Source organism: Eptatretus burgeri, chromosome 13, assembly GCF_056783735.1.
Source record: "Eptatretus burgeri isolate ZD-2024b chromosome 13, Ebu_testis_v1, whole genome shotgun sequence".
NCBI lineage: Eukaryota > Metazoa > Chordata > Myxini > Myxiniformes > Myxinidae > Eptatretus > Eptatretus burgeri.
In genome coordinates, this window is record NC_140973.1 from 43,538,753 (window position 1) to 43,560,720 (window position 21,968).

Sequence of the window (21,968 nt, forward strand, 5' to 3'; positions counted from 1 at the left end):
CTATCAATCAGAATGGCTGAGCAATACTGTAAGTGGAATTCTGGCTACAGGGAGACATCGGTGAGAAAGACATCGAACAGACATCTAAGAGAGAGCTATCCAATATCCAACCAAAATTCTTACCACCTTCAGTGGAACATCAGACCTGGACAGCCAAATTCTGAAAGATTTGGGACAAGAATAGATGCTCAATGAGCCACCAACCTCAACTTCATGAGAAATTATGTAAAGAGGATCGAGATTTATATATAGTATTTGAATGGTGATCAAAGAATATATCCATTTGAACAGACATACAGTATTACATTTAACCCTATGTAATAAACTTATAGGATTAGAATTGGGAAACTCAATATGCTGGTAAGGAGAGTTGGGAAACTAACCAGACTTGCATGTTTTTGGGAATGCTATAATGCTCGGGAAGACTTGTGTTACAATTTACCGCAATCCTTTAGCTTGGGTGTGATAAGGGTGATAAAGTGCTGTAATGGATGTGACATTTGATTTCACCTTTCATGACATGCCCCAGAAGCAGATTTGGATTCATTTAAATAAGCACCCTGTCTAAAAGGCATGCAGCAAGTGGAATAGAAACACTCACAGTGTGTCTGAGTTTGGCATTAACAGCTCACAGGGCATTCCACCAGCATAGGCCCTGATGCAAGAACAGACATAAATCAACATGGTAAAACAGTAGGAAATAATTTGGAATAAAGTCACAGCAACTGTACACAACACAGTCATAGATAATACGATGTTGCGTTGGAATGACCCAAATGGTCCTTATAATCCAGTCGGCATCATGGAGGACAGCCACTGCTGACAGGCTTACCGCAGGAGGCGAGTTTTCTTGCCATTCGAGCTATGTGCCACGTTGTTGCCATACATGTTGGTCATGATGAGTCCATGAAGAGTGACCAGAGAACCTTCACAAACAACACAGTCCATTCTGAACCTCACAACTCAAAAGGAAAGTTGTCACCACTTGCTGATGTTTGCTCAATGGGTCAGTGCAGTAACAAATAATAATGATCAGAAAATAAAGCACAATTTCCTTTTTTTTAAATTAATAAAGTGCAAGAGGCTTGTAGAGAGTGTGGATCATGCAAAGGCATCATCAACTTAAGGATTTTATGGAAGAAAAAGGCAAAGGCTCAAAAGTCAAAAGTTTTAGCAGCAAAGTAGCATTCATCAGGGGTTAACACAGACAAATGTCCAGTTAACACAGATAAGTGCCCAGATATTAAATGTCCCCTGGGAGAGGCAGAGTAGCACATGCCTGCAGTAATAAACACTGACATCGGACTGGGTCTTCTGGTCAATTATGGGCTTGTGCCATTCCGCCCCTCTGAGAAGAAATTTCATGTCTGAGTGCACATGGCCTATATTAGTCTCTATTGAAGGCCACTCTGTGTCTGACATGTTAAGACTTTGAGCATTTGGATATTTTTCACAAAACCTTGAATCGGTTGTGCTTTTGCAATAACTGCTCTGTGGTTGTGTCACAATTTTGATTACTATGGACTCTTCTAACCACAAACTCTCTTTTTTGATAGAGATGCCTCATTTTGAAAAAAAATATATCATGGAATGATAGACATTGGGATCTCGTAATGAACAAGTTCTGTCTGTTTCCTGAACGCGACGTGGATGTGTTTGTACAACATACCCGGAGGTCCCGATGTTGGGTTCACCGATTTGATAGTCGGGGTCCTCCACTTCCGTGTCTGCAATGGTTTCACTCAGATTTACCTCTTAGGCTCCAATTGTTTAAATCACCCCTTTCTTAAGACTGAAAAAAATTTCAGCTTGGATGTTCCATTTGTTCCATTAAGCCAGTGTTGTATCTGCAAAAAGGTTATTTCTCCAACTTTCAGCATCATCATGACCAAACATCACAATGTGCTCAGGTATGATTATATATACAGATGACTCTATTCTGATGGGAGGACTCTATTCCATTTTCTGAAACCCACATATGGAGATAACAACCAATGACACACACACACACACACACACACACACACACACACACACACACACACACACACACACAATAGCTGGGTCAGGATTTGAACCCAAGCTAAACAGCTTAGAGGTGAGTGTGCATAGCTCTAGGCCATCCTGTCAGCCTACAGTCCACTGAGATATTGAGTCTTCGAGATAACCTCAGGAGGTTCTCACATGAACACTGCAAACTTTACAATAGCTGACGTCTTATGTGCCTCCTCGGCAGACACCCCCCCCCCAAGTGCGTGTGTGTGTGTGTGTGTGTGTGTGTGTGTGTGTGTGTGTGTGTGTGTGTGTGTGTGTGTGTGTGTGTGTGTGTGTGTGTGTGTGTGTGTGTGTGTGTGTGATACGTATGGATAAATTGTTGCTGTCGTGGAAAGGGACCCCGAAGCATTCAGAGACACGAAGAGAAATCCAAAGTCAGTTATGTCATTAGTTTGTGTGATTAGACAGGCCCTTGCCCTTTGTCCAGGGGATTTGAGGGGGTGGGATGGGGGGAATGCATTGTGAGATTAGCATGTTTTATCCTTGATGTAATTTCACCAATTTTCCAATTTTTAATCCATCGAGCAGCCAACTCGCAATCCATCTTTCAATCTCTCTTTATTCCCTCCATCTATCAGTCAATCTTTAGATGACTCTTTAGTCTCCCTGTCTATCCATCCATCACCAATCCCCCGCCTTTTTGTTTCCAAGCCATGACCTCACCCTCCTTCCCTCTCCACCTTCCGAACTCCCTCGCTTAATCTAAATTCACCCATTTGTTCCTCCATCTCAGAACTCTCGTCCTTTTGCTGCCAAACCTACACTTCACATCATCCCCTCAGAAACCTCCCCCCCCCCCTCCATCCAATCTCCAAAGCCTTCACCCTTTCACTGCCGAGTCACTGTTTTCTGCATACCCTGAAACACCCTGTTAAATCCATATGAATACCCCTTCAGTAGGTGCAAATAACTATCAAGTAAATAGATTTCTTTCCTTCCTTCCCTGCAAAAATCCCCATTTAATCACACATTACAAATCATTAAGGGAGGTTGCTCAGGGTATTAAAATGTCGAGCCTTGTGGTGGCAGATCCGCAGAGGATACTTCTAGAAGAGTGTCTAGTGCTCAGTTGTGAGGGAATCTTCTGGAAGGCACTCGAAGAGCCAGGAGGCAATAAGAAGGCGACACTGCCGGCAGACGAGAAATTCCAGGAGCCGTGACCACACCCTGTCTCAGCAGTTATCAAGGCCAGACCGGCAAGCGAAGTGCTCTCTCAGCTCGTCTCATCTTATCTAACAAGGTCTCTCATCTGCCAGTCTGGCTCATTTGTCAAGCTACCCTCTTTGGCCATGAACTGTACCATGTACGAGCCTCCACTGTTGCCAGACAAATCATGGGAGCCGCCAGAGGGAAGCTGCCTTGCTGTGAACAGCACCGTGAACAGATTGCACGGGACTGCACGAGTCTCCACCGTTTCTGCCTGTCCACCAATTAGGACCACTCACCCACCGGTAGGTAACACGTCAATTAAGGAGAGAAAACCTACTCGGTTTGGTGATTTTAACTTGTATCCATGGTTGCACAGCAACCCTTCGGGCCACACCGTTATCCATGGAGGGCGGCCTCAGGTCCGGATATCAGGACAAAGGTCCGAGGAGATCCCTCATGGTAACCGCAGACCCCGGTTCCATAACATTTGATGTCAGAAGTGGGATTGGACCTGGGACACATCTCAAAATTTTGAAGGAGCAGAGTAGGGTGAAATTCTAGTTCAAAGGAAACATCTACATCAGACAAAGATGAGTAGGTCATCCAGGTGGGTTTAATTGAAGAGGATAGAGGAACCAATGGTCCAGGGAAATAACGTTGTAGGAGAGGGAGCAGTAGGGGAACAGTGGAGGTCCTCATAACGGTCAATGACCCCCACCCCAGCCCCCAGAAAATGCAGCGTTCCCACCACAAGATATCCATGGTGGTACCTTCAACGTCCACCAAACGAATGCGAGCACAGAGGCCACCTGACTTCACATCCATCTGAAGGACTGCCCCACTTTGTTATGCAACACCTTGTTCACGAGTCTACATAACAGCTGTTTTACTCAAATGCGACCATTCGTAACCCATATCTAGAGGTGTCGGACGTGAGCAAACTACCAATCGAGCTAACCCAGCACGACTTGTGTTAAAATGTGCACAAATCACAATATATTGGTGTGCATGTGATGTTGTAATATGTCCTTGTACTGGTGAAGCATGTACAGCTGAAAGAGTCTGCAAAGTGCAATGAGGGCCGGTATATCATGCGCTTGTGTGCGGTATGTTGAAACAAATGCTTCGCCTGTGCTGTTTTCTTACATAGAAGCTGCAGCGCTGGTAACGATTTTTTCCACGACACAGATCTTCAGGGTGGATGGGAACCCCATCAACAGCAACATGAACTCCATAGCGGTCAACCGGAAGGGCCCTAGCAGAAACAACCAAAAATTGCATCAGTAAAGACCCAGTTCCCCACCCCCAACTCCCCCTCTCACAAGACGTCTTCCCCATATTGCTGATGTCATCTTATCTCCCTCTCGTAATCCTTATCTCCCCTGGAAGACTGTCAAATTCTACATTCCTGCTTTTGTTATGGGCTGCTGCTTCAGCAACACACCGCGATGGAGTAACAATTTGTTCAAAGTAAATTCTCAGTTATATACGAGTAAATGTCACCTTTCCATGGGATGTCTGGAGCACGAGTATCATTGTTAGTGTCATCTACTCCACGGTATAGGATTCAGCACATGACGGCATCGGTTCACTTCCAGCGTGAGAAAGAGCAAAGCTTTCAAAAGTAACCTCACCCCCATTCCACTACATATGAATGCAGTTGGTCATAGGGGGAGGCTTTCTTCCTTTGTGTATTTTTTGTTTTTTTTTTCAGAATGCAAGTCTCATGGAGAAGTTTGTGCATTCTGGGTACCAGTGATGCCACATTTATGACATCTCTTCTATCTGTGCAATCAGTAGGAAAATTGAGAAATTTCCCCCTCCCCATGTAGGGCCAACATGCCAACCCACAGGACTTATCCGTACTCTATCCTTTAAAATCCGGTGTCAACTAGGGAAGTAGCACGTACCATTTTTAAAGTTTTTGGTATGACTTGGCTAGGGTTGAGATTGAATCGCCATCCTCCCAGGTTCAGAGCAGACACTCTCGCTACAGTATTATGCCACTGAATATCACAGCGCCGATCACCTACAGCAGGTTTCACATGACCCCAGAATGTCAAAATTGTAGCATCAAGTGGAGTATCAGTGCCAGCTATTCCATCAAAGAATAGATTAAATCTTTGCATGTTGCGATGCATGACTGTTAATCAACTAAATGCTACAAATACAACCATCACTTTTCAAGGTGGAGTTTACTCCACGTTATTCTTTTTCTTCTTGAGAGCCTGGTGTTGGCTTAGTGGTTAAGGTGGTGGCTTGGGATCCTCGCGGTCCTGAGTTCAAGCCCCGCTGTCCACTGAATTAACATCCTTCTGAGGTCGGCGAAATGAGCACCAGTATTCTGGTAATTATCCCTGAGTGTCTAAGGCAACTAAAGGGTTGGCATCAGGAAGGGCATCCGGCCATAAAAACATTGCCACAAGAAAGGGTACCATGATTGGAGCCCACAAAAAGCTGACCCCTGCTCAGGGGAAAAAGGCTTTAAAATGGTGTGATGATGAGTCTCCTTCTTCTTCTTGTGTATGGCAGCTTGCTATCATTTTTGTTGGGGCACGGCTGTGCCGCTGATGCTGTACCCCTACACTAGTACACTGGTACTCATTTCGCCGACCTCGGAAGGATGACAGGCTGAATCAACCCCACCTGGTGTTAATTCAGTGGCAAACGGGGCTCAAACTCAGGACCCTAAGATCCCAAGCCAACTACCCTAACTGCTAAGCCAATACCAGGCATAACTCCAGGTTGATGCCAATTTAGTCAGACAAAGTTAAACTTTGTTAAATTAATTGTTTGGAAAGTGTGAATTTTATAAGGTTTTCAACAACGGAGTTCAATAATTAACCTGACTATAGAGGTTAAACATTTAACTCAATTGTTGCATCCCATCCAAAATCGTTTGATGTCTTAAACTTGTTGAAAATGGCATGAAGGGGTCATATGATAACTTGACTCTGGAGTAGGGGGTTCTCATCATCATCATCATCATCATTAGTTTTGTGTAGTACCGAATTTATAAACTAATTTTCATGAGTGAAAACTTTGGTGAGTTTCTGATACAATAATGCTCGTTTACTTGGAAGGTTGTGCAAATGTTCGTCAAAATGCCTTACGGTGTATAGCAGAATATCATGCGACCATGACTGGAGTCCTTTTCGACCTCACAAGGTGCAGAGCGAATCGCTGAAACAAGGTAGACCATGTTACCCAGGTGCTTTTGGTCTTGCTGATAACTAAACTGGTTCTCCTGTGAAAAGCCTGCAGGAAAACATCAGGACATCTACTTATGATACCAGGGAATATCTTACAGTCTTCAATAAAGATATCGTTGTCCTGGCACACCTGATAAAAAAAAATCACAAATCAAACATTTTAAACATGTTAACAGCCATGATGTATGTATATCTTCATCAAAAATGCAAAAATATATATATATTTACCTTCGCAAACTTTGTTGCGAAGGTTATGTTTTGATCACTGTGTATTTATTTATTTATTTGTGATTATGTGTGTTTGTTTGTTTGTTTGTTTGTTATTCGCATAACTCCAAAAGTATTGAACTGAATCGCAGCAAATTTGGTGGGATGATTGGTTATTATCCGAGGACCATTTGATTAGATTTTGGGAGCGATAGGTTCAAAGGTTAAGGTCAAGGTCATGAAAAGGTCAAAATCGTCTTTTTACCATAGCGTGGTCAATTTGTATCCAATTTGCATGCAACTAATGCCAAAATGTTCAGAATTCAATGCCCAATCTTGTGATATGTGACATGACACAATGACGTAATAACCCTTATTAGCGGTTGGAAGAAAAGGTCGGGGGGGGGGTCACGACATTGCAAAATGTGCGGTTTTAGTCATGACAAGGTCAATTCTTATCCGATTTGCATGAAACCAACACCAAAATGTTGACTGTTCTGTTCCCCACACTCTAATACTAATTACAAAATTAAGAGTACAAAGGTCAAGGTCGAGGTCATGAAAAGGTCAAAATCGTCATTTTGCCATAGTGCGGTCTATTTTTATCCAATTTGCATGCAACCAATGCCAAAATGTTGTGAATTCAATGCCCAATCTTGTGATATATGATATAACACAATGACGTCATTACCTTTGTTAGCAGTTTGGGTCAAAGGTCAGGGGGATCAACGACCTTTATTATCATAACGCGGTCAATTCTTATACAATTTGCATGCAAGTCGATTCAAAATGTTTAGAATTCAATTCCCTATCCTGTGATGTGTAATATTTGATTTCTTATAATGTAACCAGTTGTTATCAGATTGACTTGACACCGACACCCAAAAAGGTCAGGGAGTTCATACAGAAATTGTACAATGTACGTGAATCAGTGTCAAACAGCAGGAAATTTAATGTTTTTAAGCCATCATAGCACATATGAGATGGTAGATGTGGTATGGGATTAAATACCCTCACAATCAACGGTTTCTGGGGGGGGGGCAAAACGTAGCGTTGGCGAAGGTATGCGCTCTACTGAGTGCCCGTTCTAGTTACAGCTGAGATCGAGGTTCATGGAAGAGCTGAATGACAGAAATGTAACATTCACAGAGCAATGGAGCAGCAAATGCTGCCATAGAGGGGGAGGATGGAGAAATGGGGACGAGCAAACACACAGGTAACCTTCATAGAGACATACAGACAGGAAAAGGGATAGAGTGGGTTGAGTCATCAATAAACATTTAAGCCAACAGAAAGCTGACAAAGAAGTTAAGGCCAGAGTAATTGTGGAGACGTGTGCATAGACAATAGACTAGAGATATAAAATACCCTGAATGGGAATAGAGGATAACATGAGATGGTGATGGCTCATCATTTTAAAGGATAGGGAGAGCATAATTGGACAGACTCAGGGACGTGATTCCACAGTCAAGTGACAAGGAGGACAAAAGAGTGGTGATAAGCAGTTAGCCTAGATTTTGGGATTGTGGAAGAAAAATAATAAGGTTTGGGTTGTTCCTTGAGAGCTTGCGGCCTGATCAGACTTGTGAGGCACAAACATTTAAGAGGGCAGGTGTGTGCAATATGAAAGAAAAAAAGTCAAGGCCACCAACCTGTCTTTTTTGGGATAGTAATATGCCCTGTACTTCAGATTCCTGCCAAGTTACTTCAATTGCTGTCAGGACCTTAAGTTCCACCACTTGCAGGGGTGCAACGTAACATATGGTGGCACCAGCCTAGAGGGCAGAGTTATATTCCACAGCCCTGCAGGTGAAGGCTTGGCACATTGAAGGAGCTGAGAGTGGCCAAATAATGACTAACCTACATGGGGGGATCCAAGGTGCCTCCCTATCCTGTAGACAAGTTTGTATAAATAATTAGCACGTGCAGAGAAGGGCATTGCAGTCGAAAGTTTTCCAAAGACTGCACCTCTGCCAAAGGGTGATTGTAAATTAAATTATGACCAAAGGTTGACTCAGCCTTATACCTCTCAATACAATACAGCCTCAGCAAACCAAATACAAGCTCCGATCATGATAGACTTTGCTAAGTACGAAGCACGTCGTGAGATAGTGAACACGGGACTCACCCAGTTTGACGACTGGCCTGAGATCTTTAAGGCATGGCAGTTGTCATTCAACGGCGTTATCAAGGTCTTGGGCTTTTCCGCTAGGGAGGATATGGACCTGTTAAGCTCACTATATAAGAAGTTAGACAGTTTCCCCAGAATCTCCAGCAAAGACTATTTCAAGCTAAGAGGACTCGGAGAGCTTCTGAGGAAAGTACAGTCTGCGAAAGAAGATGGATACCTACCCAGTCTTGCCTACCTGGATACCGCCCATGGCATCCCATCCATCTTATAGTGGAGAAACTGCTTCATGGCCTCCAGGAAAAATGGATCTCGAAAGGCTCAAAGTTCAAAGAAAAACAGAACATGTGTTCCCCCCCCCCCCCCCATTCTTCTTCTTCATAAAATTCATCTGAAATGAATGCCAGAACCAGAAATGATCCAAGCTTTGCCTTCTCCAGCAGCATCAGTATCCCTCAAAGACCTCCACCCCTGCATCTGAACACAACGAGGAGGAGAGGGAGAAAACCCAACCACTGCACTTGCAATCAGCTACCTGTGTACTGAGGTATGCCATAAGGGTCTAACAGCACGATCTTGCTCCAAAATATGCCGAGTGACAAAATACCCACAGGGGCAGCGTCAAAGCACAGTCAAGATGTATGCCATACTCGAAGACTAGAGCAACCTGCTATTGGCAAGGTCAGACTTCTTTGATCTGTTCAGTATTCAGGGCAACCCATCCCCTTACTCACTGAGAACCTGTGCTGGAGTCGTGGAAATGGCAGGAAGAAAAACTGACGGTTTCCAGATTGAGGCAATGAATGGAGGGGTAAGCCTAGCCCTTCCTCCACTTATCAGGTGCAACAAAATCCTTAACAACAGATCTGAAATGCCAACACCCGAGGTAGCCCTTCACCGCACCCACCTGAAGTCTGTGGCAGCCCACATCCCAGAGCTGGGTTCAAGTGCCCAAATTCTTCTCTTGCTCAAGAGAGACATTGTCAGAGTTCATAAGGTCAGACAGCAAATCAACAGACCACACAATTCCCGCTTTGCTCAGAAAGTCGACTTTGGTTGGGTTCTCGTGGTGGAAGTATGCCTGGGAAACGCACACAAGCCAAGGGTAAGCAGCTTCAAAACATGTGTGTTGTAGAATGGATGCCCCCTCCTTCCTCACTCCATGCCAGAGGTCTTTTGCAAACCTCAGCCTGGCTCTTCTTTGCTTCTCATTGATGAAGGGCTTTTTTCGAGCTTTGCACGACTTCAGCCCTGCCCCGAGGAGTCTGTTTCGAACCGTCCTCGCCGTGCACTTCACCCCCAGCTGCCGTTTGCCATTCTTTTTGTAGGTCACTTGATGTCATCCTACGGTTGTTGAGTGACATTCGAATGAGTTGGCGGTCATCCCGGTCAGTGGAAAGTCATTTTCGCCCTCTGCCAGTCTGTAGCTTTGTTGTCCCCAATGTCTGCTGCTAGCACTTGTTCTTATGAACCGCCGTCTTTGAAATTTTAAGGCTGGAAGCAACGTAACGCTTACTGTATCCCTCTGCCAGTAAAGCCAGAATTGAACCCTTCTTTTCCTCACTCAAAACTCTTCTTTTCAACTCTTTTGGCATGGTCAATAGTTATTTTTTTGATTCCAATTACTTTTGAGGTACTACTAGCACTGTTTTTGCCATCCAGCTGGTTCTATTGCAAGAGGATAGTGATGACCACAGCAGTGGTTTTTATACTTTTCCTTGTTAAATAAGATTCGGTTCAGGTGTTCACCTAATCAGAACCTCACTAAGTGGAATGAGGTGTGTCTGTGTTGGAATTCAACAGACACTGGAATGGAATGGCTGCTATACATGTGGAGATGCTGATTTAAAAAAAAATTTGGATTGGTCTCTTATTTTTTTCCAAAGCTGTGTATATATATATATATATATTGTTGCGAATTCGCGCGAATTGTATATATATAAAGTCGCGTCTGGTCGTGACTTTAGCCTGCTGTTGGCGCAGTGGTTAGGGCAGCGGCTTGGGATCCAAAAAGGTCCTGAGTTCAAGCCCCGTTGGGCCACTGAATTAATACACCAAGGGGTTGACTCAGCCTGTCATCCTTCCGAGGTCGGCGAAATGAGTACCAGTGTACTGGGCCAGTGTATACCCCGGTTAAAATAGGTGTACCATATCCCTGTGTCGTAAGAGGCGACTAGGGTTGCGTCAGGAAGGAAATCCGGCGTAAAACATGTGCCAAATCACTATGCGGATCATACGGATGATCCGCTGTGGCGACCGCTAACGGGAGCAGCCGAAAGAAGAAGAAGGAAGATTGTTGCGAATTCGCGCCCGCCGGCGTACGATCGGCGGCTCGACTTGAATGGCGGCCTCCTCACCCACCGGAACGGACAATTCTGTCGTGACCCTCTCGGAACAACGCCGGGAGCTAGTCACGGGTGGGGGTTTAACCCCACCACGACCATGCCAATTGCCCACCCGCGCAGGATAGGGTTGCTCGCCAAATTCGATCTACCTAAGTACCTGCGCGGATGGTCGACCGGACGATCGTTCCTCGCCGGCAGGCCGACTCCGGACACGAACCGCTTAAGCGGTCTGTTCCGTGCTACAGTGATAACTGAGCGGTGTTATCGTCGGCCTCGACGGTTCCGATTAATTATCGGGCGTATTAAGCCCACTACGAACCCTTTATGTGAAGCAGGATGGAGGGTCAATTAAAAGGAAGGAGACGAAGCGAAACGGGCACAGTTCAACATGCAAGCACTTTATTTACACGACACACGGAGAGCACACATACACAGCCAAACAGTCAAAATGCACATATATCAACCCAAACAAAAGCAACAATACAGAGCTACAACCGAATAAGACCGACACACGGAAACGCTTACACAGTTCTACTTTACAAGACTCGGTGCCACAAGATCCATACAAACACCCCGAAAAGAAAATGGTGACTTCCCTTTGAGCCGTTGAGTCCCTCTCCCACGTCCGTCGACGTGATCGCGCCTGGCCGCGACTCTGTGCCCTGGCGGGGTAGGCGAGTCCTCTCCGGCGTGCCTCGCGCCGGTACGTGTTGGCCGCTCGACGCCACGGACGGAGTTTCCGGCGCTATCCCAGGGCGGATAGAAAAGGGGGGGAAACGTTGTTGCTCGAGGTCGCGGTGTGGGGAATGGCCGACGCTCCGTCCCGCCAGCGGGGTCTCGGGACCGCCCCACAAAAGACCAGGCCAGCGGCCACCAGGAAGAGAAGAGGATGAGCGAGCCGGAAGACAGGAAGAGAGAAAGAGCAACAACAGCGCTCCGCCCGTGTCCGACTTTTTATTCCCCGGGACTCTGCCCTTCACTCCGCCCCCGTTTTCGGCTCCCCTCCTTCGAGAGGATTCTCGAAGAGGGGCGTTCCCTCACCCCGACCGCCTCACGCTGGTCATCCACTAATCGGCAGCGAGCTGCCCCTCCCCCTTCTCCTCCTTCACACCAAGCGCGGAGAAGAATGGCGCGAAAAACCCACCAGCATCGTTGGCAGTTTTTGTCCGTTTTAAATAAAAGATAGGGAATGAAAAACGACTTGCTCAAAGCATCGCAGCCCAGATGGATTACATAAATTCCCTCGAGACAACGGATTTGGGGCTAACTACACCTGTACTTAGAGATATCTCACCTACGGGACCTGAATGGTGGTTTGCAAATTTCCACAGCCGTAACAATATCTTAGTGCAAGCGCTTGGTGTCAGGGAATTATTAGAACAAACATATAGAGCTTTGTTCATGAACAAGGAGTTTGTCCTAAAGACAACATGTATACGTCAGACAAAGAACCAAAATCAATGACCTAACTCGCAACCCCACCGTGTTTGGAAATTGTCGACCATGTCACCACCAACATCACCACATTTATTAACAATGTTTTGCAGATCTATTCGCCAACATAAAAGGAAAAACAATTTATTTTCATTTTCTGATATCTTTTGTTGACTAGAAACCAATAAAGACAACTAGGATAACAAACCAGAGATAAAAATTAGTTTATGTTTAACGCATGCAGAAGGCGACACTGGAAACTAATGAGATTCATATCGCATTCTGGATCTATTCACCAAAATAAAAGGAAAAATAATTTATTTTCATTTGCCGACATAGTTTGTAGACGAGAAAACAATAAAGACAACTTGATACTTCACCATTGAGAGATGGGGCCAAAAACAATATGTAGCATGATATCTCAAAAAGTTGTGGTTGGGTTCGGACAAAATTTGTTAGATGAGTTGGGAGTATGACAACGATTAATTGATTAGATATTGGTGAAGGTCCGGATCCGGCCTATCAGTGAGATACAAAGCGTAAACTGTTCTGCCTGGTGGAGGTATGCGCTGTACCGAGTGCCGTTCTAGTTCTTCATGAATGAAACATTCCTGTACAAAACATTATCTCCAACATTATATTAGCCAAGTTCCTCTCTCTCTCTCCCCAACCACCATGTTTTTTTTTTAAGCCTCCCACCACAAAATCTCATTAAATGGTGATGTTGCCAACTTTCAATCCTATAATTTGCGGATTTTCATTTGAGGTTTTGAAGTAAAGTACACGAGACTTGATATAATCGTTCATCAATAAAAGATCATCCTATGAAAGACTGTGATGATGATAATACCGCTTATCAGGTGTTGGTGATGTGGTGGTGATCAGTTGGAAAAATGTATTGATGATTTACTGTGCATAATGCACTCATAATCCCAAAATGTGAACAGCATTTTAGATATTGGTGGCTCTTACCCTCGCCCATGATCGTGAGTCGTGTGGCCCCGTTGATGCTGCCATAGTGCGGTTTCACGTGGGATACCAGTGGTTGTCCAGCCACTCCTATAAAGAGAACACACAAACAGTTTCTCCTTGGGTGATAAATTAGCAATGTATTCATGGAGGAGACATTCATGCCTTGGCTTCACCACAAAATTCTGAATGGGTTTGAGCGAGAACCAAAATTTTCCCACGAAGCAGAAGCTCAAACCAAATCCGACAGGTTTGGAGGCACGATTTCGGTGAGTGGAGATACTGTACGATATATATATATATATATATATATATATATATATATATATATATATATATATATATATATATATATATATATATATATATACAAATATACAGTATATACATATTTATATGGCAAGAACAAGCGAAAAAAAAAGTGGATTTCAAGCTCGTGATTTTACAACATACTCCTGTACTATTTTATTGTCCACATCGAAGCAATGTGGACAGGGGACGAGTTTCAAGATTCAAATTGAAAAGTAAACACTAAAGAGCAGTCTTTGGAAGGTTACACCAACCAATCTCAAGTAGTTGCACCTTGGACATAGTGCAAAACTGATATACTGAAAATTAGTGTAATATATATATATATATATATATGTGGATGTATGTGGATGTATGTGTATGTGTGTGTGTGTGTGTGTGTGTGTGTGTGTGTGTGTGTGTGTGTGTGTGTGTGTGTGTGTGTGTGTGTGTGTGTGTGTGTGTGTGTGTGTGTGTGTGTGTGTGTGTGTGTGTGTGTGTGTGTGTGTGTGTGTATATATATATATATATATATATATATATTTTTTTTTGTCCCGTCTGACCACAAAATCTTTCTCCACATGTCCACAGTATCATTCAGATGCGTTTTTGTAAACTCAAAGCGAGCTTTGGTTGAGTCTTTTTCAGTAATGGCATCTTTCTTGCCACCTGTCCATGGAGGCCAGCTTTGTGAAGGGAATGGGATATTGTTGATTGATGAACATTGACCCCCATCTCTGCCTGGTGTTGGCTTAATGGTTCGGGTGGTGGGCTTGGGATCCGATGATCCTGAATTCAATTCCCACTTGGCTGTTGAATTAATACCAGGTGGGGTTGACTCTGCCTGTCATCGTTCCGAGGTTGGCAAAATGAGTGCCAGCTTGCTGGTATACTGTGTCGGAGTGGCGACCCGTCCAGGATTGTGCCCAATAGCCAAGGAGACTGCTTTGGCAGCACCAACACTCTGCACAGAGTAAGGTCCCAATGGATAGATGTACAGTATATATATAACATATATATATGAGTACATATAGAGTACATATGTATATATGTATAATGTATATATATATATATATATATATATATATATATATATATATATATATATATGTGTGTACATATAGAGTACATATGTATAATGTATATATATATATGAGTACATATAGAGTACATATAGAGTACATATGTATATATATATATATATATATATATATGTATACATATATATATGTACATATAGAGTACATATGTATATATGTATAATGTATATGTATATATATATATATATATATATATATATATATATATATATATATATATATATATATATATATACATATACATGTGTGTGTGTATATACATATACACACACACACTGTATTACAGATGGGTGGAATTCAATTTATAGATTACTAGCAGAGTGCCCACCCTCTGTCATCTGGGTGGGTCAAGTTTGCACATTACTTTCTGAAAAAAAGAGTGTCGTCTGTGTTTTGCAAGAAGACTATAGATGTTTGTGTGGTGTGTGCCTGAAAGATTCTACATGGTCTAAAGATCGAACGGATACGTTCCAATAGTACTTGTAATCTAAACTCTAAAGGGTCAAAAGGGTCTAATGTCTCAAGCAAAAGAGTGTCTAAAAATGTCTGCATTCGAAAGCTCGAAATGGTCAAGGGTCCAAGCTGTCTAATATATCTGAAGGGTGTAAGGGGTCCAAACGGTGTTCAGTTCCAAGGGGTCTGAAGGGACTTAAGGGGTGTAAAGTCTTATAACACGACAAGTTCTATAGGTCGAAAAGGTATAAAGGGTGAAGACGTCTTCAAGGTGAAAGGAATCGAAAGGGTCTTCGAGATCTTGGGGTCTTAAAGGGGAACCGAAATGCTCAGACCACCTCGACTATTAATCTATGCCTTGTTACCCTGCAAAATAGATATGATGCGTCTTTTTCCAATTTCCGAATTATAAAGTGGGGAAGTTTGTGATTGAAGGTTGAAGTCTTCTTCTTTTTCAGATTTCCCATGATGTCACGCCAGGAAGCAGACCAGCAGATCCGTATTGTGTACAGGTTACATCACGGTACGATTTAACTCAAACAGTGAATAATTTTCAATTTTCCACAGGTATGCCGAGTCGACGGTTCCTTGGTGCTTGTATGGTAATACAAACAGAGATATGGTTTCATGCTCCACCAATGGCTGAAACACCCAAATTTGCCAGAAATTGGATGAGGTTTGTCCCAAATACCTGAGTGTCAATTGGGTAGACAAAATGTTTGCTTTTGAGCTTGGACCATGTTACAGAGCACTGTTATGAAACAGCACAGATGGCTAGATCTTGTGGTTATCCACCACAATTTAGAGAGGATGCCATCCCCACAATTAAGCAGAAGAAACATCTGCCACTCGAAACTGTAACACCATCTCTACCCAGCTACCGGCAGATGTACATGGACAATTTGAGCAGTGAATCTAACACCTGTTGCCATTACCCGGCAGTTACTGTGATAGATCGGGACCGACCCTCGCCAGAACTTGTTTTGTGTTGTGTTTGTGTCATTTTGTGTGGTGTATTTTGTGTGGCATTTGTGTATTGGTGTGTTACATAATTAAAAAGAGATAATTACAACTGCCACTGTATAACTGCTGGCAGTGATGATCGGGTACGAAGATGTCCCGCTTTGATGCAACCCCACTTTGATTGGACACCTGACCCAGACCCATGACATTTTTCATTGTTATTAAATTGAATATAGAATGAGATTAAAATAAATTCAATTCAAATCAAACGGAAGACCAAATAGGTACAGTCCTGCATTGGAGTCATCAGAAGGAACCCAAACAAGCAAAAAGCAAAGATGAAGTCAGCAGAAGGAACCTGGATAGGATTCACATTTCACTTGCTACTCTTCTACCATCAAACACATCCAGGTACAGCCAAGTGAGCCTTTTTCAAAATAAAAATAAAAAACAAAAATAATTCCCTTTAGAGTTTCTATGTCTTATGTCTTTATGATCTTTATGATCTCCTATGTCTTTATTATCAAAATAAATTAAATAATTATGGCTGTCAGACCATGTGTTCGTTCAAGTTTAAAATTAAACCATGTATTCCCCCATCCCTACTAGATCATAATTGTGAAGTCTCACATCGATTGATTAAGCAGTTCCAGAGACAACATTATTTAATATTTTTCTTCAATCCAATATGGCTGGCAAACCATATGACCTATCAGTTATTCCTTAACCAACTTGTACAATCAAGGCTTCGGGAACATTTCTTTGAAGTTTTTTTTCAATCTGTCCAGCCATTCTGGAGAAGAAGATTTTTTTTATGGGTTTTAGGATAAGTCCAATATGGCTGCCAAACCATGTGACTTGTGACATCATTCGTGTGAATCTTTTGTTCCTCATGGATAGGCGGTGATACGAGTGAAGTTTCACCTTGAACTGTTCAGCCACTTCAGAGAAGATTTTTGAAAGTTTAAAAATAAACAAACAAAAAAATGGCTGTCGAATCATGTGACCGATGATGTCATCAATTTTTTTTTTCTGTGGACCATTTTATCCCTAGATGACCCTCAAAATTTTTCATACCGATCAGATGTAGCGTTCTACATATACAATTATAATGTCATAATGAAGGCACCTGTAACGTCATTTAAAAAAATCACATTTATTCCCGATGAGGGGTACTTGCTGTGTGGCAAGTTTCAATTTTTTCCTCGGTGCGGGTTTCAGAGATACAAAGATCCAAAGTTTTTTTTCCGTTTTTCCAACATGGCTGCCACAACACGTGACCTATGATGTCATAATTACGATTAAAGTATTCTACATGAGTAGTCGCATCTCGGGTGAAAATTTCGACTCAATCCAACAAACAGTTGTGGAGAAAAATACGAAAGTTCTGTGCGGACAAACAAACAGACAGACAGTGAGACAGACAGACAGACACAAACTGACTCAAACGCAATACCCTCTCCTTCAGCGAGGATTAAGAAAAAAAAAAAAAAAGAGGACAGTGATGCCCCATACATACTACATGTCATCGCAACCAGAACGTGTGGACTGACCAGTGGGAATGTTATTGTTTGGAGAGTCAGCCATGATGTCCGCTGGTGGGAGGTCATGGCTGGTGATGTATCTGGAGTGATGAACCAGACACATTTAGGCGACGCCAGTGGAGGTGTTTGGGCACTTTGATGGTTGTCGTCAGGTGATGGCTTCAGATGACGGCGGTTCCGGCGTAGCACGATTCCTGACTCAGTTGTCATATTGTATGATCGGGGTTCCGGGCATTCACCCATCATGGTTGCTGGTATCCATTGTCCAGTGTTGCTGCCCTAGGCATGGACAGGCTGACCCAGGTTGAGGTTGCATAGTTGCAGTCCAGCACGTTGGTCAAAGTACGTCTTTTGCTGATATTGGCATTGCTGAAGTCGAAATGCGACATTGTCCTTCCCTGCAGCAGTGTTGGGGATGCGCATCGGGATGTTTGTCTTGAGAGTGCATTGGTTTCGTAGTTCAGAAGGTGACGGAAGGGAGTGGTCGATAGGCGTGGAGCAAAGGATCAGAAGAGCCATGAATGGGTCAACGTCAGCATGTTTGGCTTTGACAAGCATGTTCTTAACTGTCTGTACTTGACATTTGATGAAACCGTTTGAGAACAGGAAGTGGGGGCTAGAGGTGATGTGGTAAAATCCCCATTTCTCAGTGATGTCTGCAAACGTTTTGGATGCACACTGCAGCCCATTGTCTGTTACAATACGATCAGGTATGCTGTGCTCAGAGACGATGGACATAAGCACCTGGCAGACTGCATGGCTACTCCGACTACTGCTGAGGCTCTTGACTACAGGGAATTTTGAGTAGTAGTCACATATGAGCAGGTATTCTGCATGGTCGAAGATCTGGTACCAAAGGAATGGCCTCCAAAGCCAGTCGCCGATTGAGCATCCTCCATTGTGCAGTCTTTCCTTGGCACATCTGAGCTCCTGACCACATACAAAGCTTTCCTCTGCAGCCTGATGGAGTACTGCTCTCCCCTCTAGGGTGGTGCTCCCACCTCTCACCTCTCTCAGCTTCCTGCTGTGGAAACCAAGGCATTTAGGATCATTGGCATCTCCCACGATGAGGCTGAGTCTTTGGGTCTCTCACTCTCTAACCGTAGACAGGTCAGTGGTCTTTCAGTCTTCTACCATCTCCTCTCCAGCCTCACGCACCCCCAATTGTTCTGTCTGCTATCTGTCCCACCCATATTTCCGCAGGGCACTCAAGGTCCACCAGCAACCCCCTTCTGGTTAAACTACCAAAATCAAGAATCACTACTCACCTTCACTCTTTCATTCCTCTTCTTTCCCACCTTTGGAATAAACTCCCACACACTCTTCAATCCCACTCTTCCCTCCAGGTCTTCAAAGCAGCTGTTCACCACCATCTCTTATCTTCCCCCATCCAAATCCTCGATCTTTTCTACCCCCGTTAATGCACCCCAAACCCACCTCCTTCATATTCCCTGCTTTCCTTCCAGAAAGTCCCTGTGGTGTCCATCTTGTATACCCCGTGTTCTCTGCCCCATCCCTCTCCCTTCCACAGATCTCCTGAAGTCTCTGCTCCCCACTGTTTTGTGCTTCCCTCTCCCATCCCTCTTCTCTCCTGCTCTACTTATTGTACATTCTGTGAGTTTGCTCTTATATGAGCCTTGACATCGTATATAAAAATAAATAAATAAATAAAGGCTTCTCCTGTACTTTGCACCACCTATTGTCCCTTCTAATCTGACAAGCTTGCCAGTCTCTGCTGATGAAAGGCAGTTGCATAACATGATGCTGCCACCACCACCACCACCACCATGCTTCACAGTAGGGATGGTGTTGACACGATAATGCACAGTGTGAGGCTTGCGCCGGATGTAACGCTTTAAATTTAGACCAAAAAAACAATTTTTGTCCCGTCTGACCACAAAATCTTTCTCCACATGTCCACAGTATCATTCAGATGCGTTTTTGTAAACTCAAAGCGAGCTTTGGTTGAGTCTTTTTCAGTAATGGCATCTTTCTTGCCACCTGTCCATGGAGGCCAGCTTTGTGAAGGGAATGGGATATTGTTGATTGATGAACATTGACCCCCATCTCTGCCTGGTGTTGGCTTAATGGTTAGGGTGGTGGGCTTGGGATCCTAATATCCTAAGTTCAAATCCTGCTTGGCTGTTGAATTTATACCAGGTGGGGTTGACTCGACCTGTCATCCTTCTGAGATCGGAAAAATGAGTGCCAGCTTGTTGGTATCCTGTGTCGGAGTGGCAACCCGTCCAGGATTGTGCCCAATAGCCCAGGAGACTGTTTAGGCAGCACCAACACTCTGCACAGAGTATGGTCCCAATGGATGGATGGATGGATGGATGGACCCCTATCTCAGACATAGAGCCATGCAGATCTTTCAGTCATTGTTGGATTTACATCCGAAACCAGTTTTATGCTTGTCAAGCTGCTGATTTTGGATGGGTGACCTGATACTGTATCCAAAGTTGATCAAAGTCTTGGTGGTATGATATGTTTTCCACTTATTAATGACGTGTACAAATACCCCATACTCAAAGGGATAATGAGTGACTTTCAAATCTTCTTATAACCACAATTGTGAATGTAGTTTTGGAAAAGAAAGCAAATTCATATTTTGGGGGGCAACCCCCCCCCCTTACACCATCTTCGACCCCGATTTTTTTTAATGTCGTGAACAAATATTGGTACATACAGGGTGGTGAAGGTTGTTGTGAAGTTTCATCGAAATTGTATGTGTAGTTTCAAAGAAGAAGTTGCAAGTGTTTGTGGACAGACGGATGGACAGACGGACGGCCTGACTACGCACCATCCCATAAAGGCCCTGTCACACCTTGACGTTTTAGCCAGCGTATGGCAAGGTATAAAAATGTACGTAAAACGCTGGCGTACGCTGAACTATTAATGTTTTTTTCCAGTTTTGGACGTATTCATAACGAGTTGGACGTATGCATAACGTATTCGTAACGTACACAGAATGTTTCGATTACATATAGATAACTTATACCAACGAATGCTGAGCGTGTTGTCGGCGTTCACAACCTATGCCCAACGATAGTCTAACTTATGCATAGCGCGGCAGCGTATCGCCGACGATCACGTGGCGTAGCCTATTAAAAGGCTGCGGCTCGATGATTCAAATCATAACCGCACTAGACATCAAAGTGTCAAGACGCTGTCACACCTTGACGTTTTAGCCAGCGTATGCCGACGTATGAAAAATTTTCGAATACGCTGGCACACGTTGAATACGTTATGGGTAAGTTTTGTATACGTTAAGAGCACGCTGAAGCACGCTGAAGCACGCTGGCATACGTCGTAGTACGCCGAGTACGTCGACAAATTTTCAGCATGTTAATTTTTCGACGTATGCCAGCGTATGACGCACACGTTCCGCATACGCTGGCCATAAGTTGTAGGCACGTTACGCGATCATTGACACACGTCGACATACGTTACTTGTAAGTTACTCATAAGTTGAAACACGTCGAGGTAATGTTTAGCGTCAGTGTTCCAGACTCCGTGGTTTTTTTTTTTTTCTTCGGTATGACTGTGATGTTGACACTTCAATTTCTAGTGCGGTTATGATTTAAATCGTTGAGTGGCAGCCTATTAATTATATTATATTATAACCGCACTAGAAATCGAAGTGTCAACATCACCGTCATGCCGAAGAAAAAAAAAGCCAGGGAGTCTGGAACAATGATGCTAAACATTACCTCGACGCGTTTCGACTTATGAGTAACTTACAAGTAACGTGTGTCGACGTGTGTCAACGATCGCGTAACGTGCCTACAACTTATGGCCAGCGTATGTGGAACGTGTGAGTCATACGCTGGCATACATCAAACCATTTCCAGCATGTTAAAATTTGTCGACGAGCTCGGCGTACTACGACGTATGCCAGCTTACCCATAACGTATTCGACGTGTGCCAGCGTACTACGACGTATGCCAGCTTACCCATAACGTATTCGACGTGTGCCAGCGTTTTCGACAAATTTTTCATACGTCGGCATATGCTGGCTCAATCGTCAAGGTGTGACAGGGCCTTAAGCTCCCCGGAACTACGCTCCAGGTGAGCTAAAAATATGAGGTGGACATTGTGAGTTCTTGGAGAACTCCCTC

The 21,968-nt window shown here is 43.7% G+C and overlaps 1 protein-coding gene across 3 annotated transcripts in view; it reads right to left on the minus strand.

Annotated features, from left to right (window-relative positions):
* Positions 1-21,968, minus strand: part of PKHD1L1 (PKHD1 like 1) — a 314,599-nt gene that overhangs the window by 288,057 nt on the left and 4,574 nt on the right. For all 3 annotated transcript variants that reach the window (XR_015050730.1, XM_085852211.1, XM_085852212.1), the window contains exons 3-8: positions 13,503-13,589; positions 6,318-6,462; positions 4,351-4,459; positions 1,670-1,727; positions 833-926; positions 602-655 (exon numbers count right to left, since the gene is read on the minus strand). Coding sequence is in view for 2 of the 3 variants with exons in the window: in XM_085852211.1 (XP_085708337.1) it covers positions 602-655; positions 833-926; positions 1,670-1,727; positions 4,351-4,459; positions 6,318-6,462; positions 13,503-13,589 (547 nt within the window). In the remaining variant the exon portion in view is untranslated. The remainder of the gene's footprint in view (positions 1-601; positions 656-832; positions 927-1,669; positions 1,728-4,350; positions 4,460-6,317; positions 6,463-13,502; positions 13,590-21,968) is intronic.